Consider the following 24,014-nt stretch of genomic DNA (forward strand, 5'->3'; position numbering starts at 1 on the left):
AGATCAGTTCTTCAAAGACACCCAAAATGCAGGAAGACTATGCTGCAAAGGGCTGGGGGGGGGGGTCCCTGGCGGGTTGACCACGGTAATGATTACATGACCCCCACATAGTGGTTAGAGATCCGGAGCCCCTCCAGTGGGCCTGGGGAGCCTCAGCCGATCCAAGCATCTGTTGGGGACAGGCCTTTGCAAAGGCTTCTCTTAAGAGCACCCAGGAGTAAAGCTCACTGCACACCAGGAGTGAGCATTGCATGATAAAGTTGTGGGGTGCGCTACGCCCGCTAAATAATAACGATCAAAGCCCTGCTGTCAAGACTCAAAGCCACAGACACACAGGGCCCCGGATCCCCAGCTAGGACCACGACCCCCTCTTGAGTCCCCAAGGCTCCTTCCTGGGCTGGCGAGCACTGTGCTAGGCGCCGGGAGACTTTCCCACGGCTCCGGGGCGCCCCCTGGCGGCCACCACCCGCAGCGCACGGGAGGACCTCGGCCGGCCCGGGCGCGCGTGTGCTCCGTGCACCGTGCACCGTGCTCCCGGGGCGCGAGGCCACGCCGAGACCGGCCCTCCCGCCCCCGCCCCGCCCCGCCCCGCAGGGCGCTCACTTTGTTCTTGACGGTCCCCGTGGCCCGCGGCCCCTCCGCGCTCCCGCCGCCGTCCCCCCCCCCCCCCCCCCCCCCCCCCGCGCATCGATCCGCGCGCGCGGCGCTGTCGATAAGTTTGCCGCGAGGAGCCAAAGTCAAGTGCGTGCGCGCGGAGCCGGGCCGCGCTCCCGGGGTCCAGCCCGGGTGTTGGCGGCAGCCGCATCCCCGGCCGCGCGCCCGCCCCCAAGATGGCGGCCGAGGGGGGACCGCGGGGGGCCCGGGGGCCGAGGCCGGCCAGGGCGGCGCGGGCGACCCGGGGGCCGCGCGCAAGACGGCGCCTGGACCTGCGGCGGCTGCAGGTGAGCGGGCCGGCCTGCCTTTGTTCGCCTTCGCCGCCGCCTCCTCGATCGGCCGCCCGGACGTGGGGAGCCTCCGGGGCGGGAGGAGCGCGGGCAGCGGGAGGAGCGCGGGCAGCGGGAGGAGCGCGGGGAGCACGGAGAGCGCGGGCAGCGCGGGGAGCGGGACGCGGCTGCGCAGCCGCCCCAGCCGCAGCCGCCGCCGCCGCCACCACCGGCTGCTGCAGCCCGGACGCTCGGTGCTCCTCCCGGGCCGATCCCTGCGGGTTAGTCTCTGCGTCTCGCTCCCCCCCACCCCTCACTCCTTCCCTGGGTTTGCGACCCCCTCCCCTCCGCCTGCTTTCTGCCTCCCTCCTTCCCACCTCTGTCTTGCCACCCCCCTTCCGGGGTTGCTTTGCTTCCCCTCCTCTCGCTTGCTCCCCCATCTTGCTCCCCTTCCCCGGCTTGCTCCCCCGTTTCTCTCCCCCTTCCTCCCCACTTCTCCTCCATCCCAGTCCCCCCGCCCCGGCCTGGATGGAGCCCCAGGCCCGAGCGCGCGCAACTTTGCGCACCTGCCGCGGGGCGGAGCAGGTGCGCGGGCTGCTGGGGGCCCCTGGGAACTTTTGCATCCGCGGCCCTGGCTCGTGGCTCTGCCTCGCCAGCTCCCGCACCCTGCTCTCCCTGCCCCGGGTCCCCCTGGTCCCCTTCACTCCCCTCTCCTCCCCTGGGGCGACGCTCTTCGCAGCCCCAGCACTTTTTCCGCCGTTCCTGGTGCGCGGGGCTCCGGGTGCCTCGGGGTTGGGATGTTTGCTGCCATCTTTCTGAGGCCCAGGGTTGCGGGGCGCGCGCGCGCGCGGGTTGGGGGGTGTGAGGCTCACAGCACCCCAGTTGGAGACACACTCGGGGGCTCAGTATGCCCCCAGAGGCTCCCCACACCCTGCAGTCGGGCAGAGTCGCGGCAGGTGCGGCGGCGATCAGGGGCGGGGGAAGCCGGGCGGATAACCGCGCTCTGAGAGCATTCTGCCTGGCCAGTGACATTCCCAGAATACGTGACAGCACGTCTGGAGATTAAAAAAAAAAAAAGAAAAAGGTGGGGGGACGGACCCACACTTTCTCTTTTTAATCTCCCCGCAGATCTCGTTAAGTTGCTTCTGATAAGTGGCTCCAGCCCCTCTCTTCTCTGTCCCCACTTCTCGCTCCCCTCCTCCCTCAAAGCCATCGAGCCGGAGAGAAAATCGGGGCACTCAGGCATGCAGTTAATAACTGCGGGAGCTGTGCAATTCCTGGTCCGCGCCCGAGTTGAGGTTACAGTTTGGTGGCCGGCTGAGATGGGCAGGGTTGTAAGCTGTGCTTGCTGATTTAAAGGATGCTAAAGTGGCATTTGGTGACGGGGAGGGGGGGGGAGAGAGAGAGAGAGAGAGAGAGAGTGAGTGAGTTGGGTAGCCACATTGGGCATGGCACGGAGGCCAATGGTAATCGTATTCCCTGCTAATGTTTGTAAATGAGACCCGGGCAGGCTGGGGGACAGCGTCTTTATTTATGATTGATGTTCTGTAACATAAGGAATGACAAGAACGCAGCCGACTTGAGGGGAGTGAGCAGCTGGGCTGGCGGAAGCCCTTAGCCGGGCGCTATTGTTATTCTGCTGGAGAGAATTGCCACGGTGAGGTTTACAGCGCCGGTATTTGCCCGGGGTCGGCGGGAATGCCACTTAACACAATTCTCATTAGATAACTCGCTTTCCATCCAGGAGCCCCGGGCTGCAGGGTTGGTGGGAGAGAGGATGGCCCGCCGCTGAGGGCTGGGTGCGGCTTCCTGCATTGGTGTCTGAGCTGGGGGTGTTAATGCTCGATGCTCCCTGCCCCCTAGTCTTGGTGGGGAGTCTTTTGTGGAAGGTCACCCTTGTCTTGGTTCCAGCTGACTCCCCAAGGGTCTGCAAGCCTTTTGTTAAGGTCTTAGAACACACTGAGATAGAAAAGGAGATCTGAGCTGCAAGGTGGTTATTGGGGTGGTGGACAGGCCTGTCCAGGTGGCAGGGTCCGGCCACACTAAGACCTCTCCCCCAGCAGGGGATGTGCAAGGGTGTGTGTGGGGGTGGGTGGGGTGGGAACTCATTAAGACAATGGCTGTGTGTCTGGTACAAACAGGCTCCCGGGGAGGGGGGGGGCTCATCTGAATCGATGTAAAGAGGAGGGGGTGTCCCCCAGGGAGTTTGAAAAGGCTGCATAGTTCTAGAGCTCAGAGAAATGACTGTGGGTAGCTACAGCATGCGGCCGCCCAGGCCCAGACCAGCGCAGCTGCCCACACTCTGCCCTAGTCCCAGACTCTTCCGTGGCCTCTTGCACAGGGTCTTCCGGGCATCCATCTCTCAGCCCTTTGCCCAAGGGACCCTTTCTGGTACATCCTGCTTGTGGCTCCTCTTCCATGTTCCCTTGCGTTTTAATTTCTTGTCCTCCACAGAGGAGAGGAAACTTCTGCAGCTTATTGAGACATACAGGTAGGAACTATGTGGGTCTGTGCAGGCTTGGGATGGGGGGGCTCCCTCCCCCAGGGCTGGTGGCCTGGGAGGACTGCGCGGCTTGTATCCTGGCTTGTTCAGGTCGAAGGCTTCCTTGCAGCTTGATTCCTGAGTCTTAAAGTGACCGAGCCAGTAAGAGCAGCCCCATGTCCCCAGGCTGGACCACATTGCTGACACTGCCCCATGTGGGACAAGAAAGGTGACCTTGTGCCAGCTGGGCTCTCAGCCCTCTGGAGGTATATATTTTTTTAAACATGGAAACTGTCCAGTTAGTCATTTTTTTTTTTTTCCAGCACGTTCTCTGAGCACGGTGGAGCGATCTTGCTGATGCTGTTTAGGTGGGATGGAAGTCACTTGACAACCCCAGTGGTTGGGGACTTAAGAAATGACTCCAGAGGTTATTGGATGTGGGTACCCCACCCTGGCATGCCTCAATCCCCTCCCCCACTCTTCCCCTTCTCCCCTTCTCTGCTCGTAGCCACCCAGGAATGAGAAGAAATAAAATCGCGTCCTGAGTTAATGCTGGCATATTTCATTTGGTTATAGGATGGTTTTATGGTGAACATCACTAATGCGGGCGTATTTTATGGCTTTTCTGTGTATTATCGTTGTAACTGGATTCATGGGCTGGTGGTTTTTCTTTTCTGTTTTCCTTTATCCCTACTCTCTAAGTGATGTTCTGGGTCCTGGCCCCCAGACTATCTTTCCTCTCCCCTCCGAAGAGAGTTGCTTAAGCTGCGCAGTTATGGGTACCCAGTTTGAATGAGGGGATGGGGGTCCCTCTGCCCAGCTGTGTTTGTGGAAGAGGTGGGGCTGGTGGCCCCTCCCAGGAGACTTGAGTAGGAAAATGCCATTGCACTTTGAGGCATTAGTGGGATCCTTAAGATGAGCCTGCAAGGCTGGGCTTTTTAAAGGTGTCTTACAGAAACTTCTGGAATGGCTGGAAGCCAGGTATTGCTTTGTGGAATATTGTTCCATGCTCCAAGTTCAGAAAGGAGTGTGGATAGAATTAAAATATTATAAGCCCGTGATGTTCAGAAGCAGGTAAATTTTACATCTCAGCTGTGAAGTACTTAGACATTCATTAGAGCCCGTGACAGCTTGACTCACCTAAATGTGCTATCATTTCCCACGTGTCAAAATCCTCCTTTCTACCCATGACGGCGGTAAATAAGCCATCAGCCCTGTTGGTGATTCCTAACTTTGGAAACTTTGACAGTGTAGAATTGCTGTCTGCCAGAGAGGGGAGGAGGCAGGGAGGGTGTGCCACGCCAGGCTCGCCTCTAAGAGCACCAGAGGAGGGGAGTGGGGGACAGGTGGAGAAGGTGTGTGGGATCAGGGGAGCCTGCTCTAGAAACATCTCAAGGTTAAGCCCAAACCACCGTCCAGAGCCAACTGGCAGGCCATTCCATCTGCCTTCCTGGTTTCTGAGACCAACTACAAGAGCCCTTCCTCCTTCCCTCAGCAAGAGCTGGCAGCAGATGCTGAACATCTTTAAGGAGCCCAGCCATCATTTCTGGGCACCCCCTGCCCCGAGTCCAGGTTTCTCACCTGGTTAGAAATTGCTTCTCGGAGATGGGCTTTCTGTTGGAGTGCTGGGCATGAGCAGAGCCCCCCCCCCCAGATTGTATGTGTGTGTTGGCGGGGGTGTGGGGGGGAGTGTGGGGGAGTATCTTAGAATTCCACTTTAGGAGATAGAGACAATTTGAAGAACAGGCTGAGCACTTTGGTGTCTTAGTGGCCTTTGCAGAGCTGGTTGCATGGGGGTTGGAGGGGGTGTACCAGCATATGCACAAATAAGATAATTGGCTTCCCCCACCCCCGTCTCTCTTCCTTTTTTCTTTTAACTTGCCCATTAAGAGAGGATTCTCTCTTCAAACTTGACATTCTCTGAGGTAACCTTTCTTCCGGCAGATGGTGTCTTACACGTGAACACCTTGGCTGGTCTAAGTTTGGGCCTGGTTGATGGCAGCCGGGGGGCTGCCCAGACACTGTGCATTTGTATGCCATTTTCTGCAAAGGGGACCAAGTGCCAGCCGGTTCCTGGTCACCTGGTGCTGAGGCAGGGCCTGGGACAGGTGAGGCTAAGGCAGGGCATGAAGTGGTCGCTTACCCACCTTTCCTTTCTCTCTTTCTTTATTTCTTTCTTTCCTTCTTTCTTTCTCTCTTTTCTTTTTTTTTTAGATAGGGGCTGACTAGCCCAGGCTTACCTCAGACTCTGGATCCTGCCTCAGCTGTCCAAGGGCTAGGACAGTCCTGTGCCAGCCTCCTTTTGATCCTGGCCTTGGGACCTGTGTCTTCTAGCGTGGAGGGAGAGTACCCAGCACCCCAGGTCTCCCACACGACAGAGCCACTGTGTGGGCAGACTGTGGTAGAGATGAAAGGTGTGGGCCCCTCTGGACCAGTTCAAGGTGTCCCATTCTGATGGTTTAGGCCAGCTTGAGCCTGCTGTGGCCGGTGTTGGTCGTGGGGGCTGTTGGTCCTTAAAGCAATTTTATTCTGAGACAAGAAATTCTTAGGGTGGAGTTCACTGTATGCCGAGCCTCCCCGACTCCCTGGCAAAGATGGGTTGACGTGTTTTATAAAAGGAATGGTATTTTCCTATGAGACATACATGAAACTCTGAATTCCTTTGTTCCGGTGACTGCCCTATGACCTGAGCCTCCTCCTTCCCCATCTCTGCCCCCTACTCACTCGACCCTGCTCCTCTATCACACAGAACCCACCCCTACCCCATGGCCTTTGCACATGCATTTCGTCTGCCTGGAACCAATGCCCCCCCCCCCCCCCACGGCCTTCTTTGTCCTCAGTCTCTAATTATTGACACTCTCACCCCAAACAGCCAAATAAGTCTCACAGCTCCCCATTTTATGTGTGCATAGGTTTGTGTGTGTGTGTGCAGATGCGTGTGCGTATGCATGGAAGGTCGGGGTTTGGCATCAGCTATCTCTCTCAGTCACTAGCCACCTCGTTTTTTGAGTCAGGATGCGATGCTTAGTTCTGATGGTTGACGGACATGTCCCGAGTCTCCTGGAAAGAGCGTTGTGGAGGGATGAGCCTGTGGTATGTCTGTGGGGGATCATCTTCATGGCTTTGGGAGGACCCAGTCTGAAAGCGTGCGGCACCGTTCCCTGCTTTGGGTCCCGGGTTGTGTAAGAGCAGAGGAAGGCCAGCAACAAGAGGATGCCTGTGTGTTCTCTCTGCTTCTGGTGGTGAAGGTGCCTAGCTTTTTCAGGCCTTCTCGGGTTCCTCATTTTACCCTCTGAGCCTTCTCCCTAGCCTGACCATTTTTTTTTGTTTTTGTTTTTGTTTTTTAGAGACAGGGTTTCTCTGTGTGTCCTGGAACTCACTCTGTAGACCAGGCTGGCCTTGAACTCACAGAGATCTGCCTTGCTCTGTCTCCTTCGTGCCTGGATTAAAGGCATGCGCCACCACATCCATCCAGTGTTTTAATGTGAGGGTTTTAATCCAGCGTTTCTAGGGACCCTGCATTTTCCCACGGGTTGACTTCAGAACTTTCTGGGGGTGTGGTGGCTCTGTGCATCCTAGGTAGCAGTTGTGCGCCACTAAATGTGGTAACTGTCTTCCACAAAGGCTTAGGATATCACATACTTCGAGGTTCCTGATTCACCATCCAACTCTGCCTCCATAGTGTGTCTGGAGCCTTAGCCAATGAAAACGAATGGGTGTGTCTGGACTGTAGCCAGTAAGAACAAAGAGATGTGGCCCGCCATCGTCAATAAGTCACAGGTCAATAAAACTTTATTCACAAAAGGAGGTAACTGTAGCCATGGATGGGCCTGGGGGCTGTGGTTATACCGCCTCATGTCTTGGCTGTGAAATATCTGCCAAATAAGTGAGCCATTTCTGGATTTTTCCTTTTCAAGTTTGAATGTTTCCTCTGCTTTAAGACGGGAAGCCTGACTATCCAGGATTTTGACGGATGCCTCACCTGGCTTCCAGGCCTGTCTCCATCTCACCTTGGCTGTGTGACCTTGAGCGGTGACTAGCCTCTCTGTGCCTTTCTCTTTCAGTGGGACTGTTAGTATTCTCCTACTCCATGGAGTACGGCGGTGTTCGGCAGAGTGTGGGGCGTGAGATCATGCTTTGTAAGTGCCTCGTTCCTTCTTAGGTATTTTTAGAGGGTGTGGGAGCAGCAGCCAGAACCCGCCGGCCTGGCAGGCTGTCTTAAGGCTTTTTGGGTGTTGCAGTATGCTTTCCTAGTAGCATGCAGGCCGCCTGCAGAGGTATGGAGGTTGCAGCATGGAGCCCTGTCTGTCTGTGTGGACGAGTCGGGATGGGAACGTTTTTCTCGTGAAAGCTGTTGGCGTTTAGAACACAGGAGATTTTAACTCAGAAATGCAGCTTTGTCGGTTCCCTTGTAGATGAGGGGCTGGGAAGGGAGTGAGCCCCAGGAAAGGGCGTTGCCAGCCAAGGGGACAGCGGTGCTAACTCAAAAAGGACTGGGGGTCTTCGGAGGGACAGGACAACTGGAGGGTCAAGGTCACTGGCTGTCAGGGTTACCTTGTCCTGGTTGCTTGTCTGTCTTATCAGGTGCCTTGCGTCAGAAAAAGCTTCTTCGAGGAACCCCAAGGCTCCTGGTGGTCCCCGTGGAGAGAGATGGGTATGGGACAGAGTCAAGTAGCTAGTTGTCTTCCAACGTGGCCCCGAGGCTGCCTGCTCAGACCCCCTCCCCGCCCCACGCCGCCTCTGCCATCCTCTATCCAAACCAAACTGCAGTTCCCGGATATACGTTTGTCATTAAAAAGAAAGACAGAAGAAAATCAATCCCCAGGCAGGCGCTGTGCTGTGAGTTGGTTGTCTGCCCGGGACTCCTGGAGCCCAGCAGTGCTTAAGACTGTGCGAGCCGCCCGCCGTCACTCAAACTGGACAGGACCAATGGCTCCCTGGGAGCCGCTCTGCTGGATCGGCTCGTGTAGTAGGCTACGTAGGTGTGGGTGCTGTGGCTGGGGAAACCACAGACATCACCCCAGCCTCCTTGGTGTGGCAGTTTCTCCCCGAAAGGACCGCCACTCAGCAGCTTGTCATTTAGTACCTGTTGTCCCTCATGAGCACCCATGGACCTGCGTCGGTAGGCTGTGTGGAGGGATCGAGTCTTCCGTCTGCTGTTTAGCAGCTGTGTGGCCTGGGCTGAGTTACTTACCCTCTCTGGGCCATGGCTGCTCATCTCTAAAGTGCAGATAGCGGCAGTGTCCCTCAGACCGAAGCAGTACACTCAAGCGCTGGGAGCCCAGCACCCAGACGCGCTAGAGAGAGCTTGAATTTATAACAGCTATTGTTTTACTCCGTAGATGTGTGTTTACCACTCATGGGGACACTAATAACGATAATTAGCAATTATATAAATAATAGCGTAACAACATAATTGAGATAACTTGTAAACTGTGTGGTTAGAGGATACAGATATTACGTAGATGTTAGCAGGAAGGCTGGGTGCCAGGGAGCTGCCAGGTGACAGGCACGGGCAAGGTGGATCCACGCATCTGGACACTGGGCTTGTCACCAGACGTTGGGCCTGTGACCAAGCTGCTCCCGGCTTTCTGGAAACTCTTCAGGCAGAGATCCGAAGGCCATGGTCAGGGAACACTCCCCGAGGTGGGAAGAGCGTGTGCAAAGGCCCAGTGGTCACAGATTCCAGCTGTGCTGTGGGAACTGCCTGCCTGGATGCTCCCCCTCCTCCCAAGCACGGCTGCGACGCCGTCAAACACTTTATTTTGTAACCAGTTCATCCACTTTGCTCACTTCCCCTTTCGGCGCTGCCGGGGGTTCAAATCCCAGCGCCACCGCTTGCTAGCCATGTGTCCTTGGGCAACCGCTTTCTCTTTGGAGGCTTGGTTTTCCCGCCCGCAGGTGGGCGTGTGGGTGGGTGGCTCTGCTGGTCAGGGTTGCCAGGGAGTGTCGGATAGGACTCTGGCTCTAGGCAAGGTAACAAGTCCCAATTGCTCACTCAGCCTCCACAAGGGCCTCGCAGTACAGAGGGGAGCTGGGACAGGTCCAGTGCGTTTCCTGTGCCATGTACCCCATCTTCACAAGTGCTTCTTGGCGGCAGCAGGCGGGGAAAGCGAGGTCACCTGACTAGGGCTCCCACTGCCGGGAAATGTTCTTTAAGGTGTCCGTCATGTCCTGAGGGAGCTGCCACTGTCGCTGTGCCCTGGCTCTGTGGTCTGGCCTTGCTTGGTCCTCAAGGCCCGTGCAGTTCCATTCTCCTCCTTTCTGTCCGCCCGGAACCTCCCTCTCTCGCCTCCCGCCTTCTCTCTTCTCGGGCATCGGTTTCCTGGCAGCACCCAGCCCATTCCGACCACAGGCCCTTTGTTCTTACCCTCTGACCTGTCCCTCCCGGAGCTCTTCCTCTGGCTCGCCGACCCCTGCTTTTGTAGCCCCCATTTAGAGAGAACCTCGTCATCCTTTCTGGAATACTCCTTACTCTGCTCCCGCTGATTTGATTGTTCATTCGTTCATTCATTCATTCATTCTTTCTTTCTTCTGTGGTCCTCCACTCAGGGAGTCGCGACGGAGCACTCAGCTAATGGAAACCGTTGGGCCTCGGGCCAGTGGTGAGCCTGGTTTATCTTTAGCTCTGTGCGTCTTGCTTTAGAAACCGGTGACCCCAATTCTAGCCCCCTTCTAATTAATGTGGCTATGAGTTAATTTCCAGTGGCTGTGGGCCACCCGTGAAGGTTTGCCAGTCTCAGTCATAGGAAACTCAAAGCGCTGAGGGACAGTGGCCTGGGGATAGGACAGATGCCATGCTTATCGACTCAGAGGGATCTGAGGGTGTGGGGACAGGGACTCCGGTCTAAAGACCCATCTGGTGGGAGCTGCCTTTGGACCTGGGCAGGGAGCCTCGGGCAACCTCTCTGCCTCAGTTTATCTGTAGGGTGGGTATTAGATCTAGCCCCCTCCTCTTGGGACGTGAGATAAGGCACAGAGGGCCTTGACCATGGCCTGGAGCCAGCTCGTTCCTCAGCAAACCAAACTCATCTACATGGCATCTCTTCCTCCCGTCTCTCTGTCTCTTTGGGGCCTCTGAGTCCGAAGTGCCAAGTCTCTGGGTGGAGGTGGCTGCCCTGGCCTCAGGTGGGAGGAGGCACTTACGTTCCTGTGACGCACGGGTGCCCCGTGGCCTCCTCTAACCCAGCATAATCAGCCTCTTTCTTCCTGCTTGGCCCGCTGAGAGCCAGAAGCAGGGTGAGATGAGGGTCCCTTGGCTTGGGGAGGTAAGAGCATGCATGCCCTTGGGGTGCCCCCATGCAAGCCAGGCGGAAGTGAGAGCCCTTGGCTCACACTGCTCTGTGCATCAGAGCCCCTGTTGGCCCTCATTTATTGGGCCAGTGCCGTATTTCCCACAAGTGCCATTGTCATCGCCCAGGACCTGCTGGCCTCTGTGAGTGAGCCTTCGATCCACCATGGCCAGGGGTGCCTGTGCAGGGCTGAGCCCACTGTCCCCCATCCCTGCTCAGCCCCCCCTGCACTCCCCACATTTACCTCTCTGCTCCCTCCTTCCCTCTCTCTCTTCCCTCTCCTTTTCAAAACAGTCTCCTTTGCCTAAGCTGTTTCCAAACTCACCATGTAGCCAAGGATGATTTTTTTTTTTTTTTGGTTTTTCGAGACAGAGTTTCTCTGTGTAGCTTTGCACCTTTCCTGGGACTCACGCGGTAGCCCAGGCTGGCCTCAAACTCACAGAGATCCGCCTGCCTCTGCCTCCCGAGTGCTGGGATTAAAGGCGTGCACCACCACCACCTGGCCGAGGATGATCTTTTAACTCCTGATCTTCCTGCCTCTTCCTCCCCAGTGTGGGAATTACAGATGTGCCCACCACCCCTGGTTTATGTGGTGCTGTGGTATGGAACCCAGAGCTTTGTGTACCCCAGGCAAGCACTCTGCCAGCTGAGCCACGTCCCCGGCCTCTGCAAACAACTTTCTACTGTCAACTCTAGGAAATGATGCTGGCCCCAGCCCAGAGCAGCCTGGGCTGCACTAATCAGTGACTCCAGAGTAATGGTTCTGAACCCGTGGGTCGAGACCCCTTGGGAGGGTCAAAAACCCTTTTACAAAGGTCACCTAAGACCATCAGAAAACCCAGATATTTAGAATTTATAACAGTAGTAAAATTACAGTTATGAAGTAGCAACGAAAATAATCTTATGGCTGGGGGTCACCACAGCATGAGGATCTTATGGCCGGGGGTCACCACAGCATGAGGAACTGTATTAAAGGGTCACAGCCTTAGGAAGGTTGAGAACCACTGCTCTAGAATGTTCCTTTGTCTGGATGGATAGCGAGTGCTACCTACATCCAGCCCACCCTCCCACCAGTGTGGGGCGGCATGGCGCCCCCAGTCCTGTGGCCTGTGTTCCACAAGATGAAACTCCGGGCCGGACTGATAATAAGCAGCTATTGATTCCTGCTGTGGTCGTTATCAAGATTTATTTAGTCAATATGGCCTCCCCGCTCAATAAATCGTGTCGTTGATAAAGAAGGAAGGAGACGGACTTGTAGACTGTATTAAAAAAGTTTTTCAGATTTTCTTTTAACAGACAACTCCATCCCCCTCCCTTCCCAAGCTGAGCCTGTAGCAGCAGCACAGACTGCCGGCGAACTTGACACCCGTGAATTGGATGTCCTCACCTTCCTGCCAGGCTCTGGTTCACCTCCATACCATCCGCACCCCATTTTCTCATTCCATCTCCAGTCTTTTGGGGCTGATGGTGCAGTTACCCTAGACTATAGATGAAGTCTCTGAGGTCCAGAGTGGTCCGTCCATAATCTCAAGATCACCCAGGACTCCGGGCGGTCTGGCTGGAGTGTTTGCCCAGAATCTGTCCCTCATCAGGTAATTGGCGAACTGTGTTTTAGCTAGGTGCTGTGAGTGAGCGGGGGCCCTGTGGCCGGGTGGGGGGCTCTAAGCATCAGCCCAACAAATGGATGCGATGCGGAAGCGCAGTCGTGGAGACGGAGGAGAGATGGGGGTGCCCGTCCACTCAGGGTGGCTGGCGATGGAGGCCACCCTGTGTAGGTGATGCTCAGGCTGTGAGAAGGAGTTGATTAGGCCAAATGCAGGCAGATGAGGGCTCATGGCCACAGGCAACTCCCTGCCCTGGGGAGGGTGGGTCACCTCTGAGTGCCAGGATGAGGATCTAGAGTGAAATGTCCACCAAGGGCTCAGTGTTTGAACAGTTGGTCCCAGCTGGTGGCTCCCTTTAGCGTGACTGGGGAGCCTCTGAGTTGGAGCCCTCTGGAGGAGGTGGGTCTTAAGAGGCATGGGACTTGAGGGGTACGCGTCTAGCTCCAATGTCTGGTCTGTCCTGCCCATTTCCCCTGAGATGTAAGGAAGTCCGGTCCCTCCCGTCTGTAAACCATGCATTCCCTGACACCGTGGACGGTGCTTCCTCACCCAGAGTAACCCTCCTTCAATCTGCCCGTTAGGTAATTCGGTCACAGGGAGGAAGCCACAGGGCAGGGTATGTGAGGGGGCTATAGCGCCAGCCCCATTTTTCTGTCCCCAAGAAATCCGAGAAGCTGGCCGGCCGCCCCTTCTACCTGACCACCTTCCAGAATGTCATCTGGGCGGACTGTTTCCGTCCCAAAGTCTCCCACCCACCCTGCAGCTACTTCGGGCAGCCGCCTCCTCACAACCTCCCCCCCTCTCCTGCCCTCCCCCAGGGCCCCTCCCACCTCTTGATGTCACTTTCTTCTTTGTTTTTTTCAGGCCGGTCACTCTCTGGTGGCCTTTCAGTTGGGGATCCCTCTCAGGGGTCTTCTTTCTCAGGGTCTCTTCCCTTTGTCCCCTAGGTGACTTGCCGGATCCACCCCTCCCCCACTTAGCTCTTCTCCACCTCTGTCTCCCAAACTTGGCAGCTTTATTTACACAGCTCCCCAAATCTGTTTGATCAACATCTCAAAAATTGTATTTTGTATTTATTTACCTAATTTTATCCGTCTGTCTTACCTGCACGTGTGAATACGCACCGTGTAAGAGTGTCTGGTGCCTGTGGGGACCGGAAGAGCGTGTGAGAATCCTCTGCAACTAGATAGGGCATGTGGTTGTGAGCTGCAGCCTTTATAATATACAAACCGCATCATCTACAACCCTCTGTGTGTGCCGGGAACCGAACCTAGGTCCTCTTCAGGAGCAGCCAGTGCTCGGCCACTGAGCCATCTCTCCAGCCACTATGGACCCCTTTTGACTGTGTGTGGCAAAGATGTCTCTAGCTCCAGATGACCATGTTGAACCCTTCTTCCCTGGGCCTCCACCGGAGGACCACTCAGAGCCACAAGACAGAAACTATTGGCTCCCTGTCCCCCCCACCTCCCCCCGTCAGTCCACCCTTCAATCTAGGGGTTCACCTCCCACTACCCATGCATCCCATTCTCCCATTTCCCACCACTGGCAACTGGACAGAGTCCCTGTCACTTCCCCTGGACTTTGCCTGGCTTGTCTCCTGGGCTACCTTTGGCTCCCCAGCATGCTCACACAGTGGAGTGTTTATAGATCCGGTTAAGAGGCAGGCGGATCTGTGAGTTCGAGGCCGGCCTGGTCTACAGAGTGAGTTCCAGGACAGGCACCAAAACTACACAGAGGAACCCTGTTTTGGAGAGAGAGAGAGAGAGAGAGAGAGAGAGAGAGAGAGAGAGAGAGAGAAGAGAACGAACCAGCTTTTTAGGGGCCCCTAGCTTTTGAGGCAGAGTCCTCAGACGTGGCGGTTCAGCCTGCACACGCACAGCTGCCCTCAGGGTTTGTAGCATTGTTGGGCTTGTGGTCTCTGCATTGAAGTCTCCATTTTGTTGCGTTGTGTACTTCTTTCTCCTTTTCAGCACTTTGCTTTGTGTGTTTTGATGTTTTCAGTAGGTGCCTGCGAGCTTATAACAGCTATGCCTTCCTAGTGGACAGACCTTTCTTTCATTGGCTGTTTCCTTCTCTAGTAACATTACATTTTTTACAAAGTCTGTTCTGTTTCCTGTTCATACGTCTTTTTTAAATACTCACGTATGTGCACACGCATGTGCATTCATGACATAATGCAGTTCCCCTTGGAAACCTGAAGACGGTGCTAGACCCCCCCCAGAGCTAAACTTACCGGCAATTGTGAGCTGCCATGTGTGTGCTAGAACCGAGCTCAGGTCCTCTGCAAGAACCGTGCGCGTCTTAACCACTGAGCCGTCTCTCCAGCCGCTACTTGATTCCTCTTTGTGGAACCTTCTACTTGGAGTCTGTGTCTTTCTGAAGTGTCCACTGCAGACAGTGTGCAGTTTTAATCTGGCCTCAAATCCTCTGCCTTTTGATTGGATTGTTTCATCCACTCATACTTAGTGTGTTTCTGATGTAGCGGAACTTGTGTTCGCCATCTTTCTTTTAGTTTTCCAAGTGTCTGGTGTCTGTTTTGTTCCCCGGTCTTTTACTGTTTTCTTGAGTATTTTCTAATGTATCATTTTAGTTTAATGATCCCCGCCCCCTTATTTCTTGGTTTTCTCCACAGTTACACAGGGTTTGCCATATTCTTTCTTTTTTTCTTTTCTTTTCTTTTTCTTTCTTTCTTTCTTTCTTTCTTTCTTTTTTTTTTTTTTTTTTTTTTTGGTTTTTCAAGACAGGGTTTCTCTGTATAGTTTTGCGCCTTTCCTGGAACTCTTTCTGTAGCCCAGGCTGGCCTCATAACTCACAGAGACCCGCCTGCCTCTGCCTCCAATGTGCTGGGATTAAAGGTGTGCGCCACCACCACCTGGTGCTATATTCATTTTTAAAAAAAAGATTTATTTATTATACAAACTGTTCTGCCTGCATGCATCCCTGCAGGCCAGAAAAGGGCACCAGATCTCTTTACGGATGGTTGTGTGCCGCCATGTGGGTGCTGGGAATTGAACCTGGGTCCTCTGGAAGAACAGCCAGTGCTCCTAACTGCTGACCAGCCATCTCTCTAGCTCTGCCATATTCAATTTGACTTATCAAATTCTGGCATGGGTTGGCCACTGATTGACTCCTTCACGCACCCATTCTTGCACGTGCTAGGCAGTGCTTTCACACAGAGCCGGGGCCCCTGGCTTCTCTTTTTCACCTGACCTTGAACAACGTTCCTTGCACTTTCCACTCTCTGGCCGTAGGCCCCTGGTAGATCCCCCTGCCTCACTCCCCTGGCATATTGATGCCCCTCCCTCACAGTGTGGTGCTTTCCGCACTCCAGCCCTGTTGACCCATCCTTTCCCTCTGGCTGCTTGCAGAAATGGGCCTCCTCCAGGGCCTGGTCCTTGTGGGTATCTTGTCCCCTCCTTCTTCCCGTCCACAGTGCCGTGAAGCCTTTCCACCACATGCCGCGATGGTCTGTAGGTGCATGGGGCCAACAGATCCCTCCGGAACTGTGAGCTGAGACAAACCCCTTGGCCCTGAGGTTGCCTGCCGGTGTTTGGTCACGGTTGTGAAAAGGTAACCCAAAATGATGGGCTGCTGGCTGAGCCTGCCTCCCCCTGGGGACGCCAGGGTCCTTCACACTTGGGCTTCTCTTGTCGCTGGTGTGGCCTCTGACGTCGCACACTCCCGGGATCCACGGTGGCAATTCTGTGACATGTGGAGGTGATTTTTGCTGTTTCGGGCTTCACGGTAGACGTCTGGAAAATGGGCAGGTGCCACAGATGAAGGAAGTGCTGGGAAAAATTTAGTTTCTGAAAAAGCGTATAAATAAATATTATAAATCACATTTGTTCATAAGTGTGTATGTGTGCGTGCACGTGTGTGTGTGTATGCAAAGAGCCAGAGGACAACTTGCAAGGGGTCAGATCTCTTAGTCTACCCTGTGGGTCCTGGGAATTGAACTCAGGTCGTACGGCTTAGTGGCAAGCACCTTTACTCTCTTAGCCATCTTGCCAGCCCCCAGATATTAGCTTTTGTTTTCTTTATTTGGATTTAATGAGTAGATCATCGCTTAGTGTTTCCTCAGTACCCCCACTCAGATGATTTTATTCCCACAGCAACACTCTGATGTAGCCATTGTTAACCTCCGGTTTTCAGAAGAGGTAGCTGATGCTCAGAGAGGTCAAGTGACTTGCCCCACGCCACACAGCAGAGCCAGGTAGTCAGAGTGCAGAGTCTGCACACACAGGCTTGCTTACCTATTATTGGTGTAACTGGGAAGTGGCTGCTGTGTGTCCAGCTTTCCTCTCCTAAAGCCAGTTTGTGTGGCATCTGATGTGAGCGCGGCTGACCCCCAGGAGACAGAGGTGCTGGGCAGGAGTGGGAGCCAGGGCCAGAATCTTTGCAAGTGGGCCCCACGTGAGCTACAGACTTAGGATGTTCGGGTCCCTATAGCGGGAGTCGGGACATCCTTGCCCGTTTCCTGTCCCTCACCAGCTGGGGCCACTGGACCCGGTCCCTCAGGCCAGTAGCCTGGAGCCTCTCCAAGCCAGCCTGTACCTCAGAGGAAGTCCTCCACACACAGCCTCCAGGATTGAGGGAGTTGGTCCCACGGCCCGTGGCCTACTTTGAGAGCCTCAGCCCTGGAAAAGAATCCTTCAGAGCCGTGCAGGCCTGTGCGGAGGCTTCTGGAATGTGGGTAGCAGGAGGGACTGAGGCCCGGTTGTCAGCCTAGCTGCCAAGGTGGGGATCCCAAGGAAGGCAGACCCCCCCCTTCCCTCTGCCTCAGATGCCTCAGATCCCCCTCACGTCCTGTCCAGATGGTGCCCTGGGTGGAAGAGGCCCGCCTGAGCCCTGGGAAGTGTGTGAACCCAGGCTCAGCCCTCGGGTTTCCACACACTGCTTTCAGGCTCTTGGCCTAGACCCTGCAGTGTGCGGGGCTCTTCCCGTGGCACGGTGGAGGTGAGTGATGGCCGTCTTGGGGAGCAGAGTTTCCTCAGAGTGTGGGGTGAGGCAGATCCCGGGTCTGTGGGGACGCCTCAGTCGCCTTGTGACAAGACACCCGAGCCTTGTGAGTGTGGGGGGGACGGGGAGTGTGCTGTAGGTTGTGCAGAGTGACTGGGAGCCGTAGGGAGTGTGACAGGAGAGGCTGTGAGTGGGGTGTATGTGATGAGAAAGGGCCAGACAGGAAGTGTGACAGGAAGTGTGAGGGGAGAGTGTGAGGGGAATGGGTGTGACAGGAGAGTGTGAGGGGAATGGGTGTGACAGGAGAGTGTGAGGGGAATGGGTGTGACAGGAGAGTGTGAGGGGAATGGGTGTGACAGGAGAGTGTGAGGGGAATGGGTGTGACAGGAGAGTGTGAGGGGAATGTGTGTGACAGGAGTGTGTGAGGTGAATGAGTGACAGGAGGTTGTGTGAGGTGAATGTGTGTGACAGGAGGTTGTGTGAGGTGAATGTGTGTGACAGGAGAGTGTGTCAGGAGAGTGTGAGGGAATGTGACAGGAGAGTGTGTCAGGAGAGTGTGAGGGAATGTGACAGGAAAGTGTGTCAGGAGAGTGTGAGGGAATGGGTGTGACAGGAGGTTGTGTGAGGTGAATGAGTGTGACAGGAGGTTGTGTGAGGTGAATGAGTGTGACAGGAGAGTGTGTCAGGAGAGTGTGTCAGGAGAGTGTGAGGTGAATGGGTGTGACAGGAGGTAGGGTGGAGCGAGTGTGTCAGGACTGGTCCCCTGAGTCGGCCATGACAGCAGTAATGAAGGGAGGGAGCCTGGGCTCCGCCTCTCTTCACTCTGAGCTGCCCCTGCCCGGGCTGACTGGCCGGTGCACTGGGCCTCACTGAAGGCCTGGTCTCGCGGGGTGGCCTAGCCTGCTCTCACTGCGCCTCCCCTTTCCTGTGGCCTCAGCGTCCCCGCCCACAGCCGCCCCCTCCTTTTAGAGAAAGCGCGCGGCTCCCACCTCAGCAGCCTGGAAACCCTCCAACTACCACACTTCTCTTCAAATAAAAGCAGCTAATTAACATTATTCTTTAATTATTGCCTTTATCAACAAGGGGTCTGATTGCACCAGCAGGGTGGTTGATTTCCCTTAAACTACTCAAGTGAATGCTTCAGTTCCTGGTGCTTTGGAAATGAATTTGATGTCATCTGCCCAGAGTCACTTAATGGGAACGCCTGGGTAATGACTGAACACACTAACTCCGTTAGCAGCCCTGGAAGCATGTAATTTGGCCCCTCAGGCAACCGCACTTTGAAAATCTCTGGATAGTTTTGAACTCTCTGTTCTTAATTAAATATGCAATTTTTCACGGTAACCAGGTTAATTCTTTTGTGTTGTGTTGTAATACTGTTAGGAATTTTCATAGTTCTTATTAAACATTATTCAGGCATTGTGAATTCCATAATTAAAAAAAATGAAAAGAACAAAGCTTGATTCCCTCTTTTCTTTTTTTTTTCCCTGGCTAATTTATCAAATGAATTTTGCAAATTTTTCTTTCTGTCCCCAGACAGCGTGGCAAGTGTTTTAAAGGGGAAGGATTTAATTGCCCTGTAGGGATTGGCTGGTTATGAAGGATTTGGCTGTTTGATTAGTAAACCCAGTTGGGACCGGTCTAATACTCCATGATCTTAAAAATTGTCTGATTGTACCCTCTCTGAGGATCCTCGCTGCTCGCTCCCGCCCCTCCGCCCCTCACAAGTTTGATTATGAGGCGGTGGGGAAGGGTAGCCGGCAGCATCGACTTTACTTTAAATTGGGGATCTTGGGATTTTTTTTCCCTCTACCCGCCTCACCCCCCCATGGCTGGGGAGGGGACAGGAGAGACAAAGACACATGAACACACAAGGAGTCACACACACACACACACACACACACACACACACACACACACACACATCGACAGTGACAGACACACAGACCCAGAGACACCAAGACAGGATGATTCTGAAATCTCAGGTACCATGCAAGATGGAAGGTGGTCAAGAGGGTGGGGCCCGAGGGACATTTCACTGTATTACAGATGATGACTCCCCCCACCCCACCCCCATACACTTACACACACTAGCTGGAGAGGCCGCTCCTCTGTGTGGGGAGGGGAGGGAGGACCCATTTCCATTCTGGAACTGGGACCTGTTCCCAAAATGTGCAGTCTGCCCTACTCTGAGCATGCTGTTGGCAAAGGAGACAGAACCCTGACTACCTTCAATCAGGCCAGGGACTCCCAGGGAAGGGAAGGGGATGTGGCGGAGAAAGCCAGACCCTTAATACGCTGATCTCGGGCACCTTCCGCTTCCAGAGAGGCCGCCCGCGTTTGCCTCAGTTTCTCCCTTCTAACGGACGGGGCAGATGACTCCTAGCCCTTTCTTGCTCTCCTGCCCTTCCAAATCTGTGTTCATCCTCGCACGCATGTATCCACACCCATGAGCACACGCCTCCACACATGGGTGTACGTGCACACACACATGCAACCCCAGGATGGTGGAGCCTGAAGCTCCTCTGCTCTCGTCTATTTCTACTTCTGTTCCAGCCATTGGGGACAAAGAGGAGCGGAGGAAGATTCTGGGATTTGGGGCAGGGAGGGCGGTAGACACAGGCCATGGCAGGATTTGGGAGAAATCGTATAAGGCACAGAAGGTCCATGGAGACAGAGCTTTGGCTATGGAGGAGGAAGTGCGACCCTGGAGCATGGCCTGGAGGACGGCTCTCTGCGGACCTGTCCACTTCTTCCCACTGTGTCCCGTGAGGCCACCAGGTCTGGTCCAGTCTTTCACCGAGCGACTGTGGCTGTCCTTTGTCTTGTGTACATCACCCTGGTGGCCCCCTTCCTCTGCCCTGCACCCCAGGCCAGGGCTAAGGCCTCTTTGAGACTTTGCATTTAGATGTCCACCCCCAATGTCCTTGCCTTGTTCTGTGTTAGGAGGGCTGGAGGCCTCGTGGTCAACAACTTGGTTGTAGAGGTAGGTGTGTGCCACTCTGGGCCTGTTCCCTCCGCTATGAAATGATCTTTGGGGACAGTGGAGTGACTAGTACACAGTGGGTACTTTGGAAGCGCTGGCCGTGGGGTGGCCAGGCTGGTCATTCCTGCTGTGTTCCCCAGAGTGCAATGGGCACTCACCTGCCTCAGGAATGCTTTTCCGCCAGGGTTGGGGTGTGTGTTTCTTTGGGGGGCTCCCTCATATAATTGCACACGAGGGAGCTCCCAAAGGGAGCCCTAAGGGCATTACACACATATATGCACACTCACAGCTAGGTCAGAGGAGTGTGCATACAAGGCCATTCTGGAGGACAGTCTTGCTTATCTTGCTGAGATTAAATATTTATCTGGGGCTCGTGAATACAGCACCCGGCCGTAGATAAAGTGACGTCATATGCCCAGCTCAGCCTGGAGGAAGCAGAGTGGGAGGGGCTAGGCAGGGATGACGTCACCCCTTCACCTGGGTGATGGGCCAGCAGGCTTCACTTCGCATCTCCCCAGTGCTAGGCAGCCAGCCAGGTGCCAGGGATGCCCCTGGGGATCGAAGTGGACTCGTGCTCTCTGCCCTCACGGTGCTGTGGGTCTCCATGGTGTTTAGAAATAAAATCCCTGAAGAGACAACCGATGTGAATCAAATAATCACACCTTTGAAACTGCACACCCTGCTGAGGGCTTGGGAGGACCTGAGCTGGGAAAAAAGAGCTTAACCTGAGATCACATTGAGTCTTGGTGTCAGGGAAGGACTCCTGGAGTGACAAGTAGTTGAGGGAATCAGCATGGGCAAAGGTCCTGGGGTGAGGGGGCCATGCCTGTAGTTCTAGGGAGGGAAAGGGAGCTGCGTGTGGCTGGGTCCCCACTGGGAGGGCCCCCAAGCAGCCAGACGTGGCTGAGAGGATGGGCAGCCTGGCTCTGACAGGGCTGGTTTTATCCTGGACAGAAGGGGACAGTGTCTGCAGAAATTAGGGGGACGGAGAGACATAGGAGCTAGAAGGTGCTGGGGCCCAGAGCCTGGGGTGGGCGAAGGGGCCAGTCAAGGACACTGCTGTCCACTTGTCCAGGACTCATATGACATCTGGGGAGCTGAAGGGTGCAGCGGACCAACCCTAGGGACAGGCATGAGGCACGTTTCCTGCCCAGCAGATGGGGAGGGGCGGGGGTGGCCTCTCCACATTCAAATATATACTTCCGGTTTCTTTCTGCCATTTATTATTTACTTAGGGGTTTGTGAAAAAGGGAGGGTTTTTTTTTTTTTTTTTTTAAATCCACCATTGCTTGAGGAATCCAGCCAGTGAGAGCAAACATTTATGCAGGCGTGCATGCGTGTGAAGTATGGTGATGCTCCAGGCCCTGCCAGAACGGGGTGTCTGCCCCATGCTGTTGAGCCTGGAGAACCTCCGTCCCTTGGGGCTGGGTAAAGCTGGTATAGTGGGACTGCCATCTACAAGGTGGTGGTATCCACGACACCTCCCATCAGCCTTGACTGTGGCCCTGGAGGCTCTGTACCTGCTGCTGTCTCGTAGTCAGATCCCCTGGTACGTAGCTGGGGTGGAGGTGGGGAGCAGTCTAGGGTACTTGGTGGCGCCCCAGCATATTTGGCCTCGTGGTCATTCTGGAATGTTGATTCATGGTGGCATTCTGAGCTGTAGATTTGCTGCTAGGAGCGTCTCACAGTCCCCCCTGAACCATCCGGACTGTTGAGTAGATGATGACCATTTTTTTTTTTTTTTTTTTTTTGAGCTGAGGATCAAACCCAGAGTCTTGCGATTGCTAGGCGAGCACTCTACCACTGAGCTAAATCCCCAATCCCCGATGATGACCATTTTTAAGATTTTGTGGGATCATGTCAGAATGTGTCAGGTGCCAGCCACACTGGCATCAGGTCGGCTCCAGGCAAGATGGTCAGGGACGCGTCTTCCCAGAATGGCCAGCTCAGTCCTGATGGCTCTGAGCTTCGAATGTGTAGGCTGGACTTGGGGAGGGACCTCACACCAAAGGCAAGGCAGAGGGCTCTGGGGGATGGCTCAGTATGACCGGAGCCTGCCACACAAGCATTCAGATCTGAGTTGAGGTCCCCAACATCCATATAAAAACCAAGACATTCCTATAATCCCAGCCCTGGGGGTGTGGAAACGGGAGGATTCCAGGGACTCTGACCAGCTAGTCTACCTACGCAAAGAGGTGGGCGTCAGGCTTAGTGGGAGACCCTTTGTCCAAAAACAAAACAAAAACAAAAACACAAACAAAAACAAAAACAAAAACACAAAAGACAGAAAAGACTGGATTCTGGGCAGTTGTGGCACATACCTTTAATTCTAGCAATCCCAGCACTCGGGAGGCAGAGGCAGGCGGATCTCGGAGTTTGAGGCCAGCCTGGTCTACAGAGCTAGTTCCAGGACAGCCAGGGCGACAGAGAAACCCTGTGTTGAAAAACCAAAAATAAAAACAAACAAGATAGGATTGTTTCCTGGTGGATTCTGCAGCCTCGACTGACCCAAGTGCCTGAGCTCAACCAGGGAATAAATATTGTTGGTTATGTTACCAGAATACCATTTTCTTACACAACCTCTCGACTCTGCCCTGTTCGAAAGCGTGTGTAAACACACGCTGGGTGAGCCAGTGAGTTCTGGACGGAGGGGAGCCTGGGAGATGAAGCTGGAAGATCAGAGGTCATTCACCCCTGTGTGCGGGAGACTTTCTGTTTATTTTTACTAAATGTCCGTCTGGTGGTATTACCAAATGAGAACCACTTTTGTTGTTGTTGTTGTTGTTTATAAATTTCCTGGCTGAGGTTCGGTTTTTTTGTTTTTGTTTTTGTTTTTTGTTGTTTTTGTTTTCTTGGTGGAGCTGAGGATTGAACCCAGGGCCTTGCGCTTGCTAGGCAAGCGCTCTACCACTGAGCTAAATCCTCAACCCTTGTTTTGTTTTTGTTTTTGTTTTTTTGAAACAAGGTCTCTCAGTGTAGCCCTGGTTGTCCCAGAACTTACTCTGTAAACTAGGCTGGCCTTGAATTTGGAGATCTGTGGGCTTTTGCCTCCCCCCCACCCCCTTCCCGTTCTGGGACTAAAGTTTCTTGGACCTGCTCATCTTTGCTGTTTGAGAATCAGTTCATTTCAGGGCCCTTTCAAAACCTCCTAAGTCAGTGTCCCTGGGGTGAGACCTGGAAGTCTCAAGCCTCACAGGTCACCCATGTGAGTGTGGAGCTTGGCTGCACGTGAGTGTGGACTCACAATGTGCTGGCCACCTCCTATTTCAGCAGAGAAGTCTCCTGCCTCTCTAGGGAACTTGATTGCCCCCCTTCAAGGGTTTTTTTTTCTCAGAGTCATGGGGGTCAATATGTGGGTTAACAGCAGTGGTTGCCGAGTCCACTGGCGTCAGGTTCGGCTCCGGCTCTGACTGGACAATCTGTGCGGTCTCTGAATGGCCCTGTGCCTCTCTGAGCCCCAGCTTGTCCTCGGTGGGGTGGGATGGGATGGAATTCCGGAGGGTGGGGTTGCCCACTCACGGAGGACCCACTGAGCCCTCAGTGAGTGGTTCTGTTTGTGACTAGCCTAGCCTTGTGAGGCAGCTTCCCGGATCATGGGCTTGGGGACATCTACCTGGTGAGGTGGGCAGGTCCTTGTGCAGTTTGGGGCCAGCAAATGGCAGACGTGCCTTGGTGTGTCCTCCGCATCACCCCCACTTCTTGGGGTGGCCGTCATGTGTCCTACATGTCCATCAGTTCCGTGACTTAACCCGGAGAGAGAGGGGAGCT

The 24,014-nt window shown here is 54.6% G+C and overlaps 1 protein-coding gene across 1 annotated transcript in view; it reads left to right on the plus strand.

Annotated features, from left to right (window-relative positions):
• The first annotated feature begins 761 nt into the window (after window positions 1–761).
• Cux2 (cut like homeobox 2) overlaps window positions 762–24,014 on the plus strand; it is a 190,942-nt gene continuing 167,689 nt past the window's right edge. Inside the window, 1 exon segment of the mRNA XM_036171745.1 lies at window positions 762–941. Coding sequence (XP_036027638.1) covers window positions 831–941 — 111 coding nt within the window. The 5' untranslated portion in view covers window positions 762–830.

This window comes from Onychomys torridus, chromosome 22 (genome assembly GCF_903995425.1).
Source record: "Onychomys torridus chromosome 22, mOncTor1.1, whole genome shotgun sequence".
Taxonomy (NCBI): Eukaryota; Metazoa; Chordata; class Mammalia; order Rodentia; family Cricetidae; genus Onychomys; species Onychomys torridus.